The sequence below is a fragment of the Rhincodon typus genome, chromosome 31, assembly GCF_021869965.1.
Source record: "Rhincodon typus isolate 14 chromosome 31, sRhiTyp1.1, whole genome shotgun sequence".
Lineage (NCBI taxonomy): Eukaryota > Metazoa > Chordata > Chondrichthyes > Orectolobiformes > Rhincodontidae > Rhincodon > Rhincodon typus.
Window position 1 is genome coordinate 28,930,651 of NC_063362.1, and position 15,497 is coordinate 28,946,147.

The following is a 15,497-nucleotide window of genomic DNA, read 5'->3' on the forward strand; positions in this document are numbered from 1 at the left end:
TAGATGAACACAGCAGGCCAAGCAGCATCAGAGGAGCAGGAAGGCTGTCGTTTCGGGCCTAGACCCTTCTTCAGAAATGCTGAAATTTCTGAAGAAGGGTCTAGGCCCGAAACGTCAGCCTTCCTGCTCCTCTGATGCTTCTTGGCCTGCTGTGTTCATCCAGCTCTACACCTTGTTATCTCTGCTTTAATGAAGGGCCTGGTAAACAAAAACATGCGTGATTTGTTCAGTTATGTGCATGACTGCTGGTTCCTTTTGACGTTTACTGGTAGTTCAGGAAGGGATGGTAACTGTCCTGGGGATATTTAATTGACTGCAGCAGTTCAAATTGGAGAGCCAGTCTGGACGTTAAAGACCAATTAGATGAGACAAGTTTCAGTATCTAAAGTTATGTACACACACGTTTATTTTCATTCATTCACAGGATATAGATGTCACTTACAAAGCCAGAATTTATTGCCTTTCAGGTATAGCTAAATGTCTTGCTATGCCTTTTCAGAGGCCATTTTAGGGTTTGCCAATTTCGTCTAGGTCCAGAATCTCACAGACCAGAAAGGGTAAGAACATTGATGTATGAGGTGATTTTATGCTAGCAATTTGGTATTTTCAAGAATTACCATTTTAGATACTCCCTTTTATTTTAAATACATTTTAAATTTTATTTAATTGCGTTTAAATTCAGTTGGCCTCAGAAACCCAATTATAAACTGGGTTTAACAAGCCATTTACTATTTTCTTTGTTGTACAAGTACAATTTAATCTTTGCATTTTATGTAATTAAGGTCATTATTGCTGCTTATTTATTCTAGTTGCGATATTCGTTGGGCACTTAAAGCTTGAATCTAGAGTTAAGATTGCCTGAAGTTCTCACAAAATACTTCGAATTCTTGTAGATGTAAATGATTTGTTTGCACAGGAAACGGTTTCAGTTGATTGTTCTCAAGTTGTAAGTTCTCAAGACAAATTGTAAGAACCTACCTAGATGTCAAATCGATGAAGATGTTCTCAATGCTGTAGCAAGCCAAGATTATCCCCAAAGAATACTGTCAAATATCTAAGGGAATCATTTGTACAAAGAAGGAAAGGGGAACCACATGGGCATTTTGCAATAAAATCTTCAGTAATGCCTTTGCTGCAGTATGACACAGAAATACCCTGCTATTTAGCTGTTCAATGATCCATTGAAAGCGCAAGCAAACTGCTGCTTTGCTAAAGATGCCGTTTCATTCCCATGGGCATTATTGAAGTTTTTAAAATGGAATGATAGAAAAATGCATTGGATGATAAGGTATTGAGCATTAAAAGTTAGCTTATCTGCAACACCTGATGGTAATTTAAGCACTGCTGTTGGTCCAAATGACCCTGAACTGGACCATGAAAGTATAATCAGCCAGTTTGCCATTATTGATCATAATTCCATGACTGCCCACTTCTGTCTTCTTAAAGTGTCAATGTATTGATTCCGTGTGAAGATGAGTGAGATTGCTTTGCTTTTCATTGGAATATCCCTACAACAGAATAATCTGTCAACACACATTACCTAGGATCTCCAATGACATTGGAAACGTTGTGTATGACCTTAAAGGTATAATTATTTTTGCTTCCATATTTAAGTCATATGGTAGCAATGTAGCAGAATGAGTGCATGAATTTTGTTGAAGTATTTGAACTGCCAGTTTTCTGTATTCAAACCGTCTGACATATGTTTCATAAAACAAAATAAAGAGCTGCAGATGCTGAAGATCTCAAACAAGTAAAAACAAGAATTTACTGAATAAACTCAGTGGTCTGGCAGCATCTATGAAGAGAAAAGAGTGTTAAAGTTTTGAGCCCAGTGACCCTTCTTCAGGTGTTTCTGTTTGTTTGGTATAATAGAGGTGAAGTCCATTGCAGTTTTCTGCAGAAGATTAATTAAAACCAATGTCTGGTTCTTTTTTTTTCCCCCACCAGCACCATTCATATCGGAGTTTCCTGGGATTAACTTGTTTAATACAGCTATCAACCAGGGAAGAGGATTTTATTATTGATGCACTTGAGCTGCGCAGTGAAATGTACATCCTCAATGAAGTCTTCACTGATCCCTCCATTGTCAAGGTCAGCTCAATTAATTCAGTTTCACTCTATTCCTTGGTCCAGACATATCCATCTTCCTTTCTGTCCCATTCCATCATTTGACTGCCTGCACTGCTACAATTTTGCCTTAAAATCTTTGACTTTACCCTTGTGCTACTATTCCAGAAACCTGATCAAAGTTTAAACATGTTAATTATGCCTTTGATCACCTTACCCAACTTTTCTTTTGTACTTGCTGTTTGCTGTCCACTTCCCTGCAAGGACATTTGTTGCTTGTTCCATTCTGCTGCAATTTCTTTTTCAGAAAGCTGACTGATTACAGAGTCTTCCTGCATTTATCAGGATCAAGGAGAATTCAGCATAGAACAAATCCTTGCAAAGTGTGAAGAAAGGGCAAGAAACAATAGACACATATCTGTTCCTGTTCAAATCAATAGCTATGATGATGAGTTACTAGCAACAATATCAGAAAGTCTATTGCTTAATGCCCAACATCCTTCCAAAGTCTGTCAGTCGCTAATAATTTACAACTACTAACTCTTTGCAAAGGGTGTAAATTTTAGACTGTCTCCCACCTAATCCTAGATTGTGCAATCAGGAGTAGTTTCTGTTTATCTATCCTTTCTTCTACACAATATCTTGAAAGCTTTGATCAAATCACTGATACTCATAAAAATTACAGACAGATGTATGAACAAGCAATCTTGTCTTGTAATTTAGACTTTGGAGTTCAGGTATCATTATGGTAAACTACAGTGCTTCTGAAGGTGTGGTGCCCAACAGCTGCTTGTACTCCAGGTGTGATCCGCCCACCACTTTATATAGCTGAATGATGAAATTAACCCTCCTATTCTCTTGATATAAAGGGACTTGTGGACCTCCAAATGTCTTTGAACCACTCCTTTCTCCAGCTTTTCATAATTCAGGAACGTACTGTTTTATCCTTTTTAGATGCAAAGTTATGACCTTGCATTTGCCTACATTAAAATCTGTTTGCAAGTCTTTTATATTCACTTAATCTACAAATTACTGATTGCAATTTTGTGCCTCCAGCTGTATTGGTTACAATATTGCCTTTATTTTATGTTATCAGCAAATTTGAATGTATAGCTTTCTATCCAACTACTACAGTAGCGCAGTCAATCAGATTTGTCAGGCCTGACATGCTCTTTATAAATCCAAATAAAAAAAACCTATTGGATGTTTAGAAAAATAGTGACTAAGTTGTATCTCTTCAGATTGACAATCAAAGACGCTGCAGTATTATCTCATGATGACAGGGAGGTGTTACTTAACTGGCCCTTTTGGTAAACAGCTTCTGACTAACATTAGTAGCCTATTATCCGAAACACATTTTAAGCAGCTGTGTTAGTGAATTATAAACAATGACAGAACTCTCTTTTATAACTCAGATCATTATGGTAGAGGATGCATGCCAGAAATGGGCAATATATACATCATGAATCACCCAGCTCTGAGGTTTAGATGTTTATACTGCATAAATGGTTTCAAGCTATTTCTGATGCTGTACCTTGTTTATAACCAAATTGACGTTAGTTGCTGTTTTATAAATTTAAGGCAAGCTTATCAATAAGATTTGAATGGGCGTCAATGAAGTTAAATAACTGCTAATGTCATGCCTCGCAGCCTGCAATGAAAAGGAGGAAAAGGAGTATTCAAGGGGAAGGATGATAAACAAGTGGAAGTGTATTTTTATGAAACAAGTTGGATGGCTGTCATCCTAACATCTGAGAAATGCAGATATTTTGCTTACAGTACTTCTCGTAATTTAATGTCACTTAATGCAAAATTTCTGATGAATCATTATTTTTAATAAATTGCCAGTCGTTTATTTAATTCATGTTTTTGATACAGAAATGACTGACTTAACATGACCGGATTGCTGATGCTTAAATCACTTTGATGTTTGTCCTCTTGATTTACTAAAGCCTGGGTGGTCTGGATCATTTTAATGTTAACACAATACTAAGGAACTGAATAACATAACTACTGATAAAGCTGAAATTGTCAAAGTAATGATGGTAATTGACTCTAGATAGTGCTTCTAGCCAGTTTACCCCATTTAGTTCATCATAGTTCCATCTTTAATGGAACATTATAAGGTGGTCCCTGCGTTGCTTGAATTTTGAAAGAGGTATGAGTAGTGTGAAGCTGTGGGCCGAAATTCCTAGGAATTTCACATGAGAAGGTCATTGACATATCCCATCTTGCTCTGTCGGCCTTCATTTTTTCTAATGGAGGACTATACCTCAAAATAAATTGTAAACAAACTACACGTGGTTCAGGAAATACTTTATTGTATGGCTGATGAGTCTGGTTGTCTGACTGGTATCAATTTACTTGTGTAGGTTTTCCATGGTGCCGACTCAGATATTGAATGGCTACAGAGAGATTTAGGACTTTACGTTGTTAACATGTTTGACACACACCAAGCTGCACGTGTTCTCAACCTAGGACGGCATTCACTGGATTACCTTTTGAAACAATATTGTGATGTACAAACTGATAAACGATTCCAGCTAGCTGACTGGAGGCTACGGTAAGAGATACAAATTGATAATTGGGAGCTTACTTAACTCCTACATTCATCCATCAAAAGTTAGAATATTTGTAGTTATTTGGTGATTTTTCTAGATTTCCCTGTGGTTATGTATTTGACTGGAAGTAACTATTAAGATTTTTCTTGAACTTCAGTCAGATTTTATTAATTTAACTTGGTGTACTGATGTAATTGCTGTTAATGTTAAATGGTTACATGAAGTCTCGCATACCCATAGATGAACCATTCCAGTAGATTTACGAGAGGTTTTTTTTTCTTTCTCTGTTCTTGCCCACCAGAGCTTGAATGCAGAAGTCAGTTGTGTCCCCTCATTTCCCCCATCACCGTTAAGGTTTTCTGCCGCAGCACATAGCAACTGCATGCTGAAACTTCATGATTGATACTTAGCTATCGGGGTGTTTAGAAATGTTTGTTTCTGTTTTACAGCTTTATAACTTCTTCATTTACAGACCATTGCCGGCTGAGATGTTGCAATATGCCCAAGAAGACACTCACTATTTATTGTATGTTTATGACAAGATGAAGAATCAATTATGGGAGCAGGGAAATGAACAGGCGAACCTCATTCAACTGGTGTGGCATAAGAGCAGGGATATCTGTCTTAAGGTAGATTAAGGTCCTTATTGCAATTTTTTTAAAAAACTCAAAAATTTGAATCAATAAAAGATTGGGAAATAAAAATCACTGTTTCCAAATGCCGCTACAGTGACAGTCACTGTGCTTGAGAGTAATTCATTTCATAGGAAACATTTTTGGGACATTTGAGTGTGTTTTTAAGTGTTCTTGCAAATCTTTACTTTGGTGCTTTTCATACAAGTAGTGCTTATAGGCACTGTGTATGCCTTCAGAGTTCATTTTCTGGTTTAATTTCTTATGAGATTTCAACACTGCATAATTTTTTTTTCTTTTCATTTGTGGGATGTGGTCATTGCTGAGTGGCTAGCATTTCTAGCCCATCCCTAATTGCCCTTGAGATGGTGGTGGTGAGCTGCCGCCTTGAACCGCTGCAGTCCACCTGCTGTGGGTTGACCCACAACGCTATTAGGGAGGGAATTCAATGTTTTTGACCCAGTGACAGTGAACAAACGGTGATATATTTCCAAGTCTGGATGGTGAGTGACTTGGAGGGGAATTTGGAGGTGGTGGTGTTCCCAAATGTCTGATGCCCTTGTCCACGGAAGTGGCCGTGGGTTTGGATGGTGATGCCTGGGGATCTTTGGTGAATTTCTGCAGGGAATCTTGTAGATAGTGCACACTGCTGCTACTGAGCGTCGGTGGTGGAGGGAGTGAATTCTTGTGGATGTAGTGCCAATCAAGCGAACTGCTTTGTCCTGGATGGTGTCAAGCTTCTTGAGTGTTGTTGGGGCTGCACTTATCCAGGCAAGTGGGGATTATTCCATCACACTCCTGACTTTTAAATAATTTGATTTCTATGATAAGAGTTGTCAGATGATCTTAAAATACTTTGGTAGATAGTTGTTTTGACAAGAACATGAATAGCTAATTCAATTTAAAGACCATATCTCGTGGAGTAAGTTTCATATATCACAGACTGGTGATAGGTTTGCACCCAGCCAAGTTTCTCCAATATTAATTTTCATGTTCAGAATTCATGGTGGAGCTGTTTACATCCAATCGAATGATGCAAGAATTGCTTACCAGCCCAGTAATAAATTAGATGATTGCATGTGATTTTCCCCGACTGGCTGTTGACCTTTTAGTGTGCAAGTTGGCTTAGAATAGAACCAGTCCTATATAATTTGTGTTCATTTGTTTTCAGTTTGCTTTGTCAGTGCCAGACAAAGGGATTTTAAATATTGGTATGCCATTAGCTGCACCAACTCAAATTTTTTTATGTTTTGGTTAGTGATGATTTGTTCCTTCATCATTGCGAATAATGCATTGATCCATTCTCCTTTTTGTGTTATGGTAGGAACTTGCATTGGTGTACATTTGTGGTGAAGCTAGTTCTCTAGTTAATATCTAATATGGATTTTCCTAATGTGAGCTGGGGTGGTGAACACAGCAACACAGGGAAAGATCCATGCACATGTTTCTCAGCTTTCCCTCCACTCCTGGGAGATGTATTCGCTTTTATTTAATAGTTCTCCATGGCCACATTGTTGATATCAGTGCCTCAGTTTGAAAATTGTTAGGTGTAAACCTGGCTTATCTCTCCATGCTATAACAAATCGGTTATGTAGTGTACTGGAACCCATTACTCCTGCTCTTGCAAGACTAAAACCATGTAGGAGAAACCTTTGATTTTGATCACTTGAACATATCCTTTTCTAGTGAGAGAAATTAATGACTTAAGCTAAGGAAGTGTTTATTGTGCCTGAGACACATGTTTTCTAAAATTACATTAAGTGTTTTTGATCCATTTTTAAAAATAAAGGAATCTTACACTCATAAGTTTTTGACCAAAGTGTCTCCAAAAATATTCCAATTTCAGGAAACAATTCAGCATGTATACTAGGGTATTTAGGGTATAATGGGATATTCGTATTTCCACGTGACTTCCATTTTAGAATGTGCACACAGGATGTAAAGTAGTATTTTTGTAATCTTTTATTAATGGCAGAAATATTGCAAGCCGATTTTCACAGAAGAATCCTACCTGGAGCTGTACAGAAAGCAGAAAAAGCAACTGAACACGCAGCAGCTTACAGCGTTTCGACTACTTTATGCTTGGCGGGACAGTACTTCACGACGTGAAGACGAAAGCACAGGGTATAATTGCATTGCTTATTGAACCTAAAGGAAGTGCCCCTTAGCCTGTCGGTATGTGTGGATATTGATGCAGAGAATTAACCACAATCAACTCCTGCTAGTAGTGTGCATCACTCCGAGCAGTTAATGTTCTGTAGCTTTTGTACATCTTGCATATGACCAAAAATTTTAGTATTTTGCAGACCCTACAGATTAGGGGCATATAGGTGAACAGTTCAGCGTAACATTTTTCCTAAATAAATATTACTGTAATTAGAGATTTCTGTTCAATGGACGCTCTCTATTTGCCCTTGCATTTTTAAAACACCATCTGTATTCCATTTCCTTGGGAGACTTATTGGTCATTCTTGTGGGGAGAAAAGTATCAATCAAGCTTGCTTATGTGCAGGGCAATTGATTCTTGTTTGCTCTGACACATCTCCCGCAAACACAATTTTTCCCCTATTCATACAAAGACCCCATCAAATATCACTGAAAATAAGTTTTTGAATTTGACTTTTTTGACATCAGCATATGTGTTTTTCACATGTCTTAACAGGAGTTGCAAAAATCAACATTATATCTGAGAATTCACATGTCCCATGGTCTAATTTTCACTCGTGGAGAACTACATTAGCATTTCTTTCACAATTGGGAACAAAATAGAAAACCAGAATTTCTCATTCTGTCAGTCTTTCAGAATAGAAGTGCAGTTTAAACATTGTGCTCTCAGTTCTTATTGATCTCGATCACTGCAATCTATTGCTTCTGTTTCCCTAAATGCTCTTCAGTCCCAGCAGTAGTCCAATTCCTATCAACAGTTTGAAGCAACTGTCTGCTTCCCTTTATTGCACTTTGTGTGAAATGTTTTTAGAGAAGGTGGCGGAAGTAAACATTTAAGAAAAATGATTTATATTATTATTTTTAACAGGTATGTGCTACCCAATCACATGATGATCAAAATAGCAGAGGAGCTGCCGAAGTAAGTTATTCCCCCACTGTAATAATATCCGGGTGTGGCAACAAAAGGCTAACCACATTTTCATGTAAGAATGAGCTGCATACTTGTCTGAGGTCAGTTTCGGGTTGGGTACTAACTATCATAAGCCAAACCTGTTAAAGCATTCCATTCTCTTGTCATCTGACCTGGCAAAGTTGCTTTTATATTGGGTTGAGTACCTTCCTAGCTCTGTTGATTCTGCTTGTGTGTAACTCTACCAGACATGGAGGTTAGTTTGTCTTGCAAGGTCTTCCTGGTGGCCAACCCTAACAAATCTGGCAAGTTCACCTGAAAACGCAGCCAAAACGTTGGTCCGATATGTCAGAAGCGGTCTTGTGTGGATCTTGCACAATATAAAAGCAACATCACATGACTTATCACACGTAATTAAACTTGCTTTGTGAAATTGAAATAATGACCAGCACAATTTTATGCATATAGTAACTGAAATACCTTTTCCTCCTTAACTGTTTGAATTCCTGTTTCACGTGCACTCGAGAATTAAAGTTTTTCAAGTCAGCACTCTGTCAGTCAGGTGTTTGATATGTACGTTGTACAAATTTTAATCAGAATAAGTTGGGACTTAAGTTGGGAAATAATAGGTTTTAAGCTTGAATGTGTAGCCCTTGTCAACAATGATCAGATGTCCCAAAGGTCATTAGTCAGTGAAATATTTCTAAAATATCATCACCACTGTAATATGGCAAACACAACAGTATTTAAATGTAAAAAAGACAAAAATACTTAAATTTATATGGCACCTTTTTAAGACCGCTGACATCCCAGCTTTATGGCCAATGGAACTGCCTTTGAACCTCTAAGGTTTACTGTTGATCAGAAACTGAACTGAACCAACCGTATAAATACTGTAGTTACAAGGGCAGGTCAGAGGCGATGAATTCTACACAAGTACTACCCCCCTCCTGTCTCGCCACTTGTCTGTATGGGTGCAGCTCCAGCAGCAATCAAGAAGTTTGACACTATTTGGGACAAAGCAACTCATTTGTTTGGTACCACAATTACCACCTTCAATATTCACTGCTTTAATCACCAATGCACAGTGATAACAATGTGTACATTTAACAAGATGCACTGTAGTAACTCATCAAGTCTCCTTCGATAACGTGTTCCAAACACATGGCATCTGCCACCAGAAGAACAAGGGCAGCAGATTTCAGGGGAGGTAATGGCCTAATGTAATATTACTGGTCTGTTAATCCAGTGACCCAGGTAATATTCTGATGACCTGGGTTCAAATCTTACCATGGCAGATGGGAGGATTTGAATTCAATAAAAATCTAGAATTAAGAGTCTTAATGATGACGACTCATCCAGTACCCATTGTTGGAAAACTCATCTGGTTCACTAATGTCCTTTACGAAAGGAAACTCCCATTCTTAATTGGTCTAGCCTACATGTGAATCCAGACCCACAGCAATGTGGCAGACTCTTAATTGCCCTCTGGCCAATTAGGGATGAGCAATAAGTGCTGGTCCAACCAGTGATGCCCTTATCCTGTGAATGAATAAAAATAAAAGCTTGAAAGCATTGCCAGCAATTAGTTCTCCAAGTTGCACACTATTCTGACTGAAACTGTTTTGCTGTTCCTTTACTGTTACTGAGTCAAAATCCTGGAACTTCCTTCTTCCCAGCACTGTAGGTATCACTACACCCAAAGGACTGCAGTGGTTCAAAAAGAGAGCTCACTCCCAACTCCTCCAGGGCAGTTGAGAATGGGCACAAATGCTGGCTGAGTCAACAACAACACGTGTTGTCATTGTTGTAACAAGGGAAATAGAGGAGTCAATTTGTAGATTTAAAAAAACTCCCACACAGTGCTTTCCAGGCATTCTCCGAGCAATTTTGAGGCTTGAAAATAGTTAGAACCCCTGTGAGTAGGAGAGGGCTGTTATAATTTAGTCAGGATACCACAGTAGCCATTGCTGTCTTGGAGTTCACAACTCCAAAACTTCAGCTCACAACACCACTTTTTTGGAAAGTCCTGCTTTAACATCCCATCTGAAAGTGGGCACATGTCACAGTGTGACAAATCTTCAGTTTTGCAATCGATTGTCAGTCTCAGGCCCTGGATTAGAACTTGAATCCACAACCGTTGGGTTCAGGTGAGAGTTCCACCAAATACTTTTAACCAACCGGTCAGTGAGAGCGTCTCTGCACTGGATACTGAACTGGCAGTATGAATCTAGGCTAATCTAGTTCAGTTTGTAATAGATGTAAGAGTTCCCATAGTGGTGGTCTGCATTTAATGGATGTTTACGTTTCTCGTTCAGTTTTGATAAGGTTTTCCATCACAATATGTTGTGTTTGGGAAATTTGCAAGGTGTGTTTTTTTGCAACATACTTTAAGGAAGGATATGAATGCATTGGAAAGTTTGCAGAAGATTTGATGAGAATTGTTCCAGAGATTAGAAAATTTTAGTTAGGAGGATCGTTTGGAGAAGTCGGCATAGTCTTTCTTGGAAAAGGAAAAGGCTAAGAGGAGATTTGACTGAAGTTTTCAAAACATGAGGAATCTGGAGACAAGCTGGGAGAAACTATTCCTGCTCATAAAAGGTTTAAGAATAAGAGGGCATAGATTTAGTGATTTGCAAAAGTAGTAAATGTGAGGCGAGAGAAAACTTCTTTATGCAGCAAGTGGCTCAGTTCTTGATTGCACTGCCTGAAGTGTGGTGGATGTAATTTTAATTGAAGCATTCGAGAGGGCATTGGATTATTATTACCTATGAATAATGTGCAGAATTAAGGGAAAATGGCACTAAGTTATGATGCTCATTTCAAGAGACAGGAGCAGACACAGTTGGCCAAATGGTGATTTCTTGAACGGTGACAGTTGTGATTGTGTTGTTCTGAAGTATTTAAAATAAATGAATCATTTGTAACTTTTTTTTAATTTTTAATAATTTCCAAAAATAAGCAATTTGCATTTTTATAGTACTTTTCATGACCATGGATGTGTCAAAGCACTTTACAGCCAACAAAGTACTTTTGAAGTGCAGTAACAGTTGTAACACATTCCAATCATTGTAATAATCTAAATCTCAGAATTCTTCCAGTCTGGATTGGTTACAACTTTCTTCCTTTCTCTCCCTCCACCCCACCCCCTTAGAGAGCCTCAAGGGATCATAGCTTGCTGCAACCCCGTTCCTCCATTGGTTCGCCATCAGATCAATGAACTGCACCTCCTGGTCCAGCAGGCACGCGATATGCCTCTTCTCAAGGTAATGGCCTGATTTTTGACTCCATCCCATGCATGCAATACAATGTTTTGATGAAGAATTGATGGTAGATATCAGACAGGTAGCAGAAGTTATTAGAACCCGTACCTGAAGTTCCTAAATGTATCAATCAATCCTGAAATGTGTCAAGGAATCACTGACAAATGTTCGTATTGGATTTATCAACATCTGATTACCAGCATAGTTTGTCTTGCATGTATGCATAGAAAGCCCATTATTTGTATTGTTTATCAAATGTGACGTTATTTCGATTACAGTGAAGCTTGAAATGGTTACCCAGTTCGAAAATACGTTATGGCTATTTTGTTACGTTGGGTGATGGGGTGTGATAGATCTTTTGGTTTATTTGTATCAAGATTATAAAAGCATGCAAAGGGTTTTCAATCATACTTTCAACAACACAAAGTATAAATCTTCTTTACATCCTACAGTTTGTGAATTGGATCTAGATTAGATGAGAAACAAAACTGAAAAAGCTGGAAATGTCTATTTGCATTAAAATTTGGGTTTGTGCTCTTCCAAAGTAAAAACTAAAATCTGGGCTGATACATGACCAGAGGAGGGAAAGCAAACAGACACAGAGAATACAAGTGGATTGATTGTTGGATGATCTGACATATCATTTGAGTTCACTTTTAGAGGCACTGAAGATTTAAGGGTCTAATAAGCATTCAGTAAGATGCCACATAAAAGACAAAGGATATGCAAGTAGTTATTAGTGGAAGTCCAAGGGAAATAGCAAAGATGGAAAGCAGAACACCTGAAGATCAGGTTTGGACTTAGTGTTACGGGGAAATTCATACAAAAGTGCTGACAAAGTAGAGTGGAAATCTCCAAGGAAAGACTGGAATAAAGAGAAAATGAAGCCACTGTTGTTGGCACATAATCTGATAATGGATCTCCCTCCCCATAACCCTTTGCCCCTTTTGAATTGTGAATACTTGGCATTGCCTATAAAGATGATTTTGAATGCTTCATTATTGTGTATATTAAAAACCGAGGTTAATACATTTTTAATCTAAGGAATAAGAGATTTTGGGGACCAGGCGGCATAGTGAAGTTGTTCCACATTCAACTGTGACTGTACTGAATGGCAAAGCAGGCTCAAGGTCTAATTCTGCTTCTGTTTCTGGTTCTTATCTTCCTATCCTGTATGTTTATAACTTTGGTAAGCTATCCTTCTTTGCCTTTCTCAACCATTCTGAACCCTTTGATATATTTGGTTGTACTATTCTCCTCTAACACCTTTACTCACTCATCCAGTTGGGTGGGGTTGTCCTCAAGTGTTTGCTATCCTGTCTACCAGTCATAACTACTGAATCACCAACGATGGCTTTTGTTCCTGCTAATAGTTTGTTACACATGCAATCCCACAAGAATTTATTTTTGATCACCTTGTATTTCTCATCATTATTCTTTTCCTCATAAACATTATCTGAGGATACAATACCAGGTTTCATATGTAGATTGACTCTGACTCTGTCCAACTCTACATCACCACCACACGATTGCCTCCAACTTATTGTGGAGCTTGTCTGACATTCAGCCCTGGCTGAACAAAAAAAATTCAATATCTTAGGATAATCAAAAACAACATCATCTGTTTTTACCACAACTGCATTAATTTGACATCACCCATCATATATCTTCCTGGTCACTTTCTGAAGTTGAACAAGACCTTTACAAACCTGGCATCTGATTTGAGCTTCCAAACCAATATCTGTTCCATCACCAAGTCTGTCTACTTCCACCTTCAGAGCATCACCCAGCCTGATGCTGAAACCTCAAATTTCCCATTGATGATTTTATTCTTTGAGGTTATCTGTTCTAGTATTCACGATCGTCAGTCCTTGTATTCTGTGATGGTACTGTGCCTTTAAGAGGGATTTGTTCCGAGCTGTTTCTTTTGCAAAGAATTGTTGCCAGTGGTGACAAAATGTCTGTTTCAGAAGCAGTGGGTAAACAGCTTTGAGCTCTTTCAGTGCTTTTTTTAAAATTAGACAAAAGAAGCATGAGTGGGTGGAGTCAGGCTCACACAGACCTGGCATTTTAGTTTTGCTTAGTTGATGTTGGGGTTGGAAGCTGATAGCTGCAGCAGAAAGGGCTGTATCTAAAAGTTAGAGTTCTTTCTCTGCTGCTGGGTTGCTTATTACAGGGCTCTTCTGGACTGGAGATAGCTGCATGTGAGAAAATCTGTTTTGCTGAACTTGCCTTTGTCAACGGTATGTTTATGAGATGCAGCTTTATTGGAACAGTTGATGATTAGTAGTTTAATAATGTATTATTTTGTTAATTGTTTCGATAGAGTTAAAGTTATGCCAAATCGTTTTTTTAAAAAACTATATTGTATGAATAAAGTGTATTTTGCTTAAAGCCTAGTAGTTTGACCAATCGGGTCACATCTGGAACACCACCCCTTACGCTTGCCTGTAAATAAGATAAGGGTAGGGTCTAGGCTATCTCCTTGATTATATTTTGAGGGAGTTTGGTCTGGTCTGTAACAATCCTCTGCAAACCTGAGCTCGTTCCAATCTCTCTCATGTCTTAATTTGCTGTTAGTCTCAGTTGCCCATCGCTCGTGTGTTTGCTGACCTATATTGTCTTCTAGTTAAGCTGCTCCTTGATTTAAAAATTATCATTATTGATTGTAATGCCTTCAGGGCATCACTTCTCCCAATCTCTTTTTAATGCCCTCTGGCTCATGTGGTCTTTGTGGCCTGCAGCTCTGGCCTTTTGGCATTTGGTGGCCATGCCCTCCATTATCTACTTCCTAACTCCCTCTGTCTATCCCCTTCTTTAAGAAATTTCTTAAAGTTACCCCTCTTATTATAGAATTTAGTGACCTGCCGGTGTCACATCGTCTAACTAATAGCAATAGCTAACTATTAAATTTAACATAAACCAACCTGAAACTGCTTCCAACAAAAGTGTATGTATATCCAGGTTTGCTGCAAACCTCGTGCTTTTGTTCATAGGAATAATACTTTCTGTTTATTAGAGTTGCATATTGTTGCATTAATTATCGTGTATTTTTTATGTCTCTCTCACCTCGCTCTTTTTTCTTTACATTTGGCATGTATCTGAAGCACTATAACACATTTATAGGTCAATGTTCTTTTAACAGATCTCCCTAAAATTGATGGAAACTCCACGCCATATAGTGTGAAAAAAATCCTCCTACTTGCTAATGCTTTTTTCTCCTCTAGACAGAATCAGCACCACTGCAGCAGAAGAGGAGAACTTTGCTAAAGGCAGATGTAAGTATTTGACCCATTTTGACCTAGTTTTTGGTTAACATTTTATGAGTCCACTATAACAATGTAATGTTTTTATATGTGTGTATATATAGCCTGCTACTTTCTATTTAAGGAAATATTATTATTTGTTGCCTAAGATGAAAAATGGTTGTCTTTACTTGAGGTATCTTTAGTCATTTCTATAAAATTTAACTTAATAAATAATGGGCTGCTTGATAGTAAATCAATGTTTATTCATGATAAGCAGGGAGATATTACTGACCATCTCTAACACCTCTCTCCCCTTCCTGGACCTCTCTGTCTCCATATCGGGCAACCACCTAGAAACCGATATTCATTTCAAGCCCACCGACTCCCACAGCTACCTAGAATACTCCTCCTCCCACCCACCTTCCTGCAAAAATGCTATCCCCTATTCCCAATTCCTTCGCCTCCGCCACATCTGCTCCCAGGATGAGGCATTCCACTCCCGTACATCTCAGTTGTCCTCGTTTTTCAAGGACCGTAACTTCCCCCCCTCGGTGGTCGAGAACGCCCTCAACCGTGTCTCCCACACCTCCCGCACCTCATCCCTCACACCCCGTCCACGCAATAAGAACCAAAAAAGAATCCCCCTC

The 15,497-nt window shown here is 38.5% G+C and overlaps 1 protein-coding gene across 1 annotated transcript in view; it reads left to right on the plus strand.

Annotated features, from left to right (window-relative positions):
• Window positions 1-15,497, plus strand: part of exosc10 (exosome component 10) — a 55,799-nt gene that overhangs the window by 15,970 nt on the left and 24,332 nt on the right. The window contains exons 9-15 of the mRNA XM_020513996.2: window positions 1,951-2,094; window positions 4,443-4,633; window positions 5,104-5,260; window positions 7,239-7,387; window positions 8,298-8,348; window positions 11,494-11,605; window positions 14,830-14,880. Of these exons, the coding sequence (XP_020369585.1) occupies window positions 1,951-2,094; window positions 4,443-4,633; window positions 5,104-5,260; window positions 7,239-7,387; window positions 8,298-8,348; window positions 11,494-11,605; window positions 14,830-14,880 (855 nt within the window). The remainder of the gene's footprint in view (window positions 1-1,950; window positions 2,095-4,442; window positions 4,634-5,103; window positions 5,261-7,238; window positions 7,388-8,297; window positions 8,349-11,493; window positions 11,606-14,829; window positions 14,881-15,497) is intronic.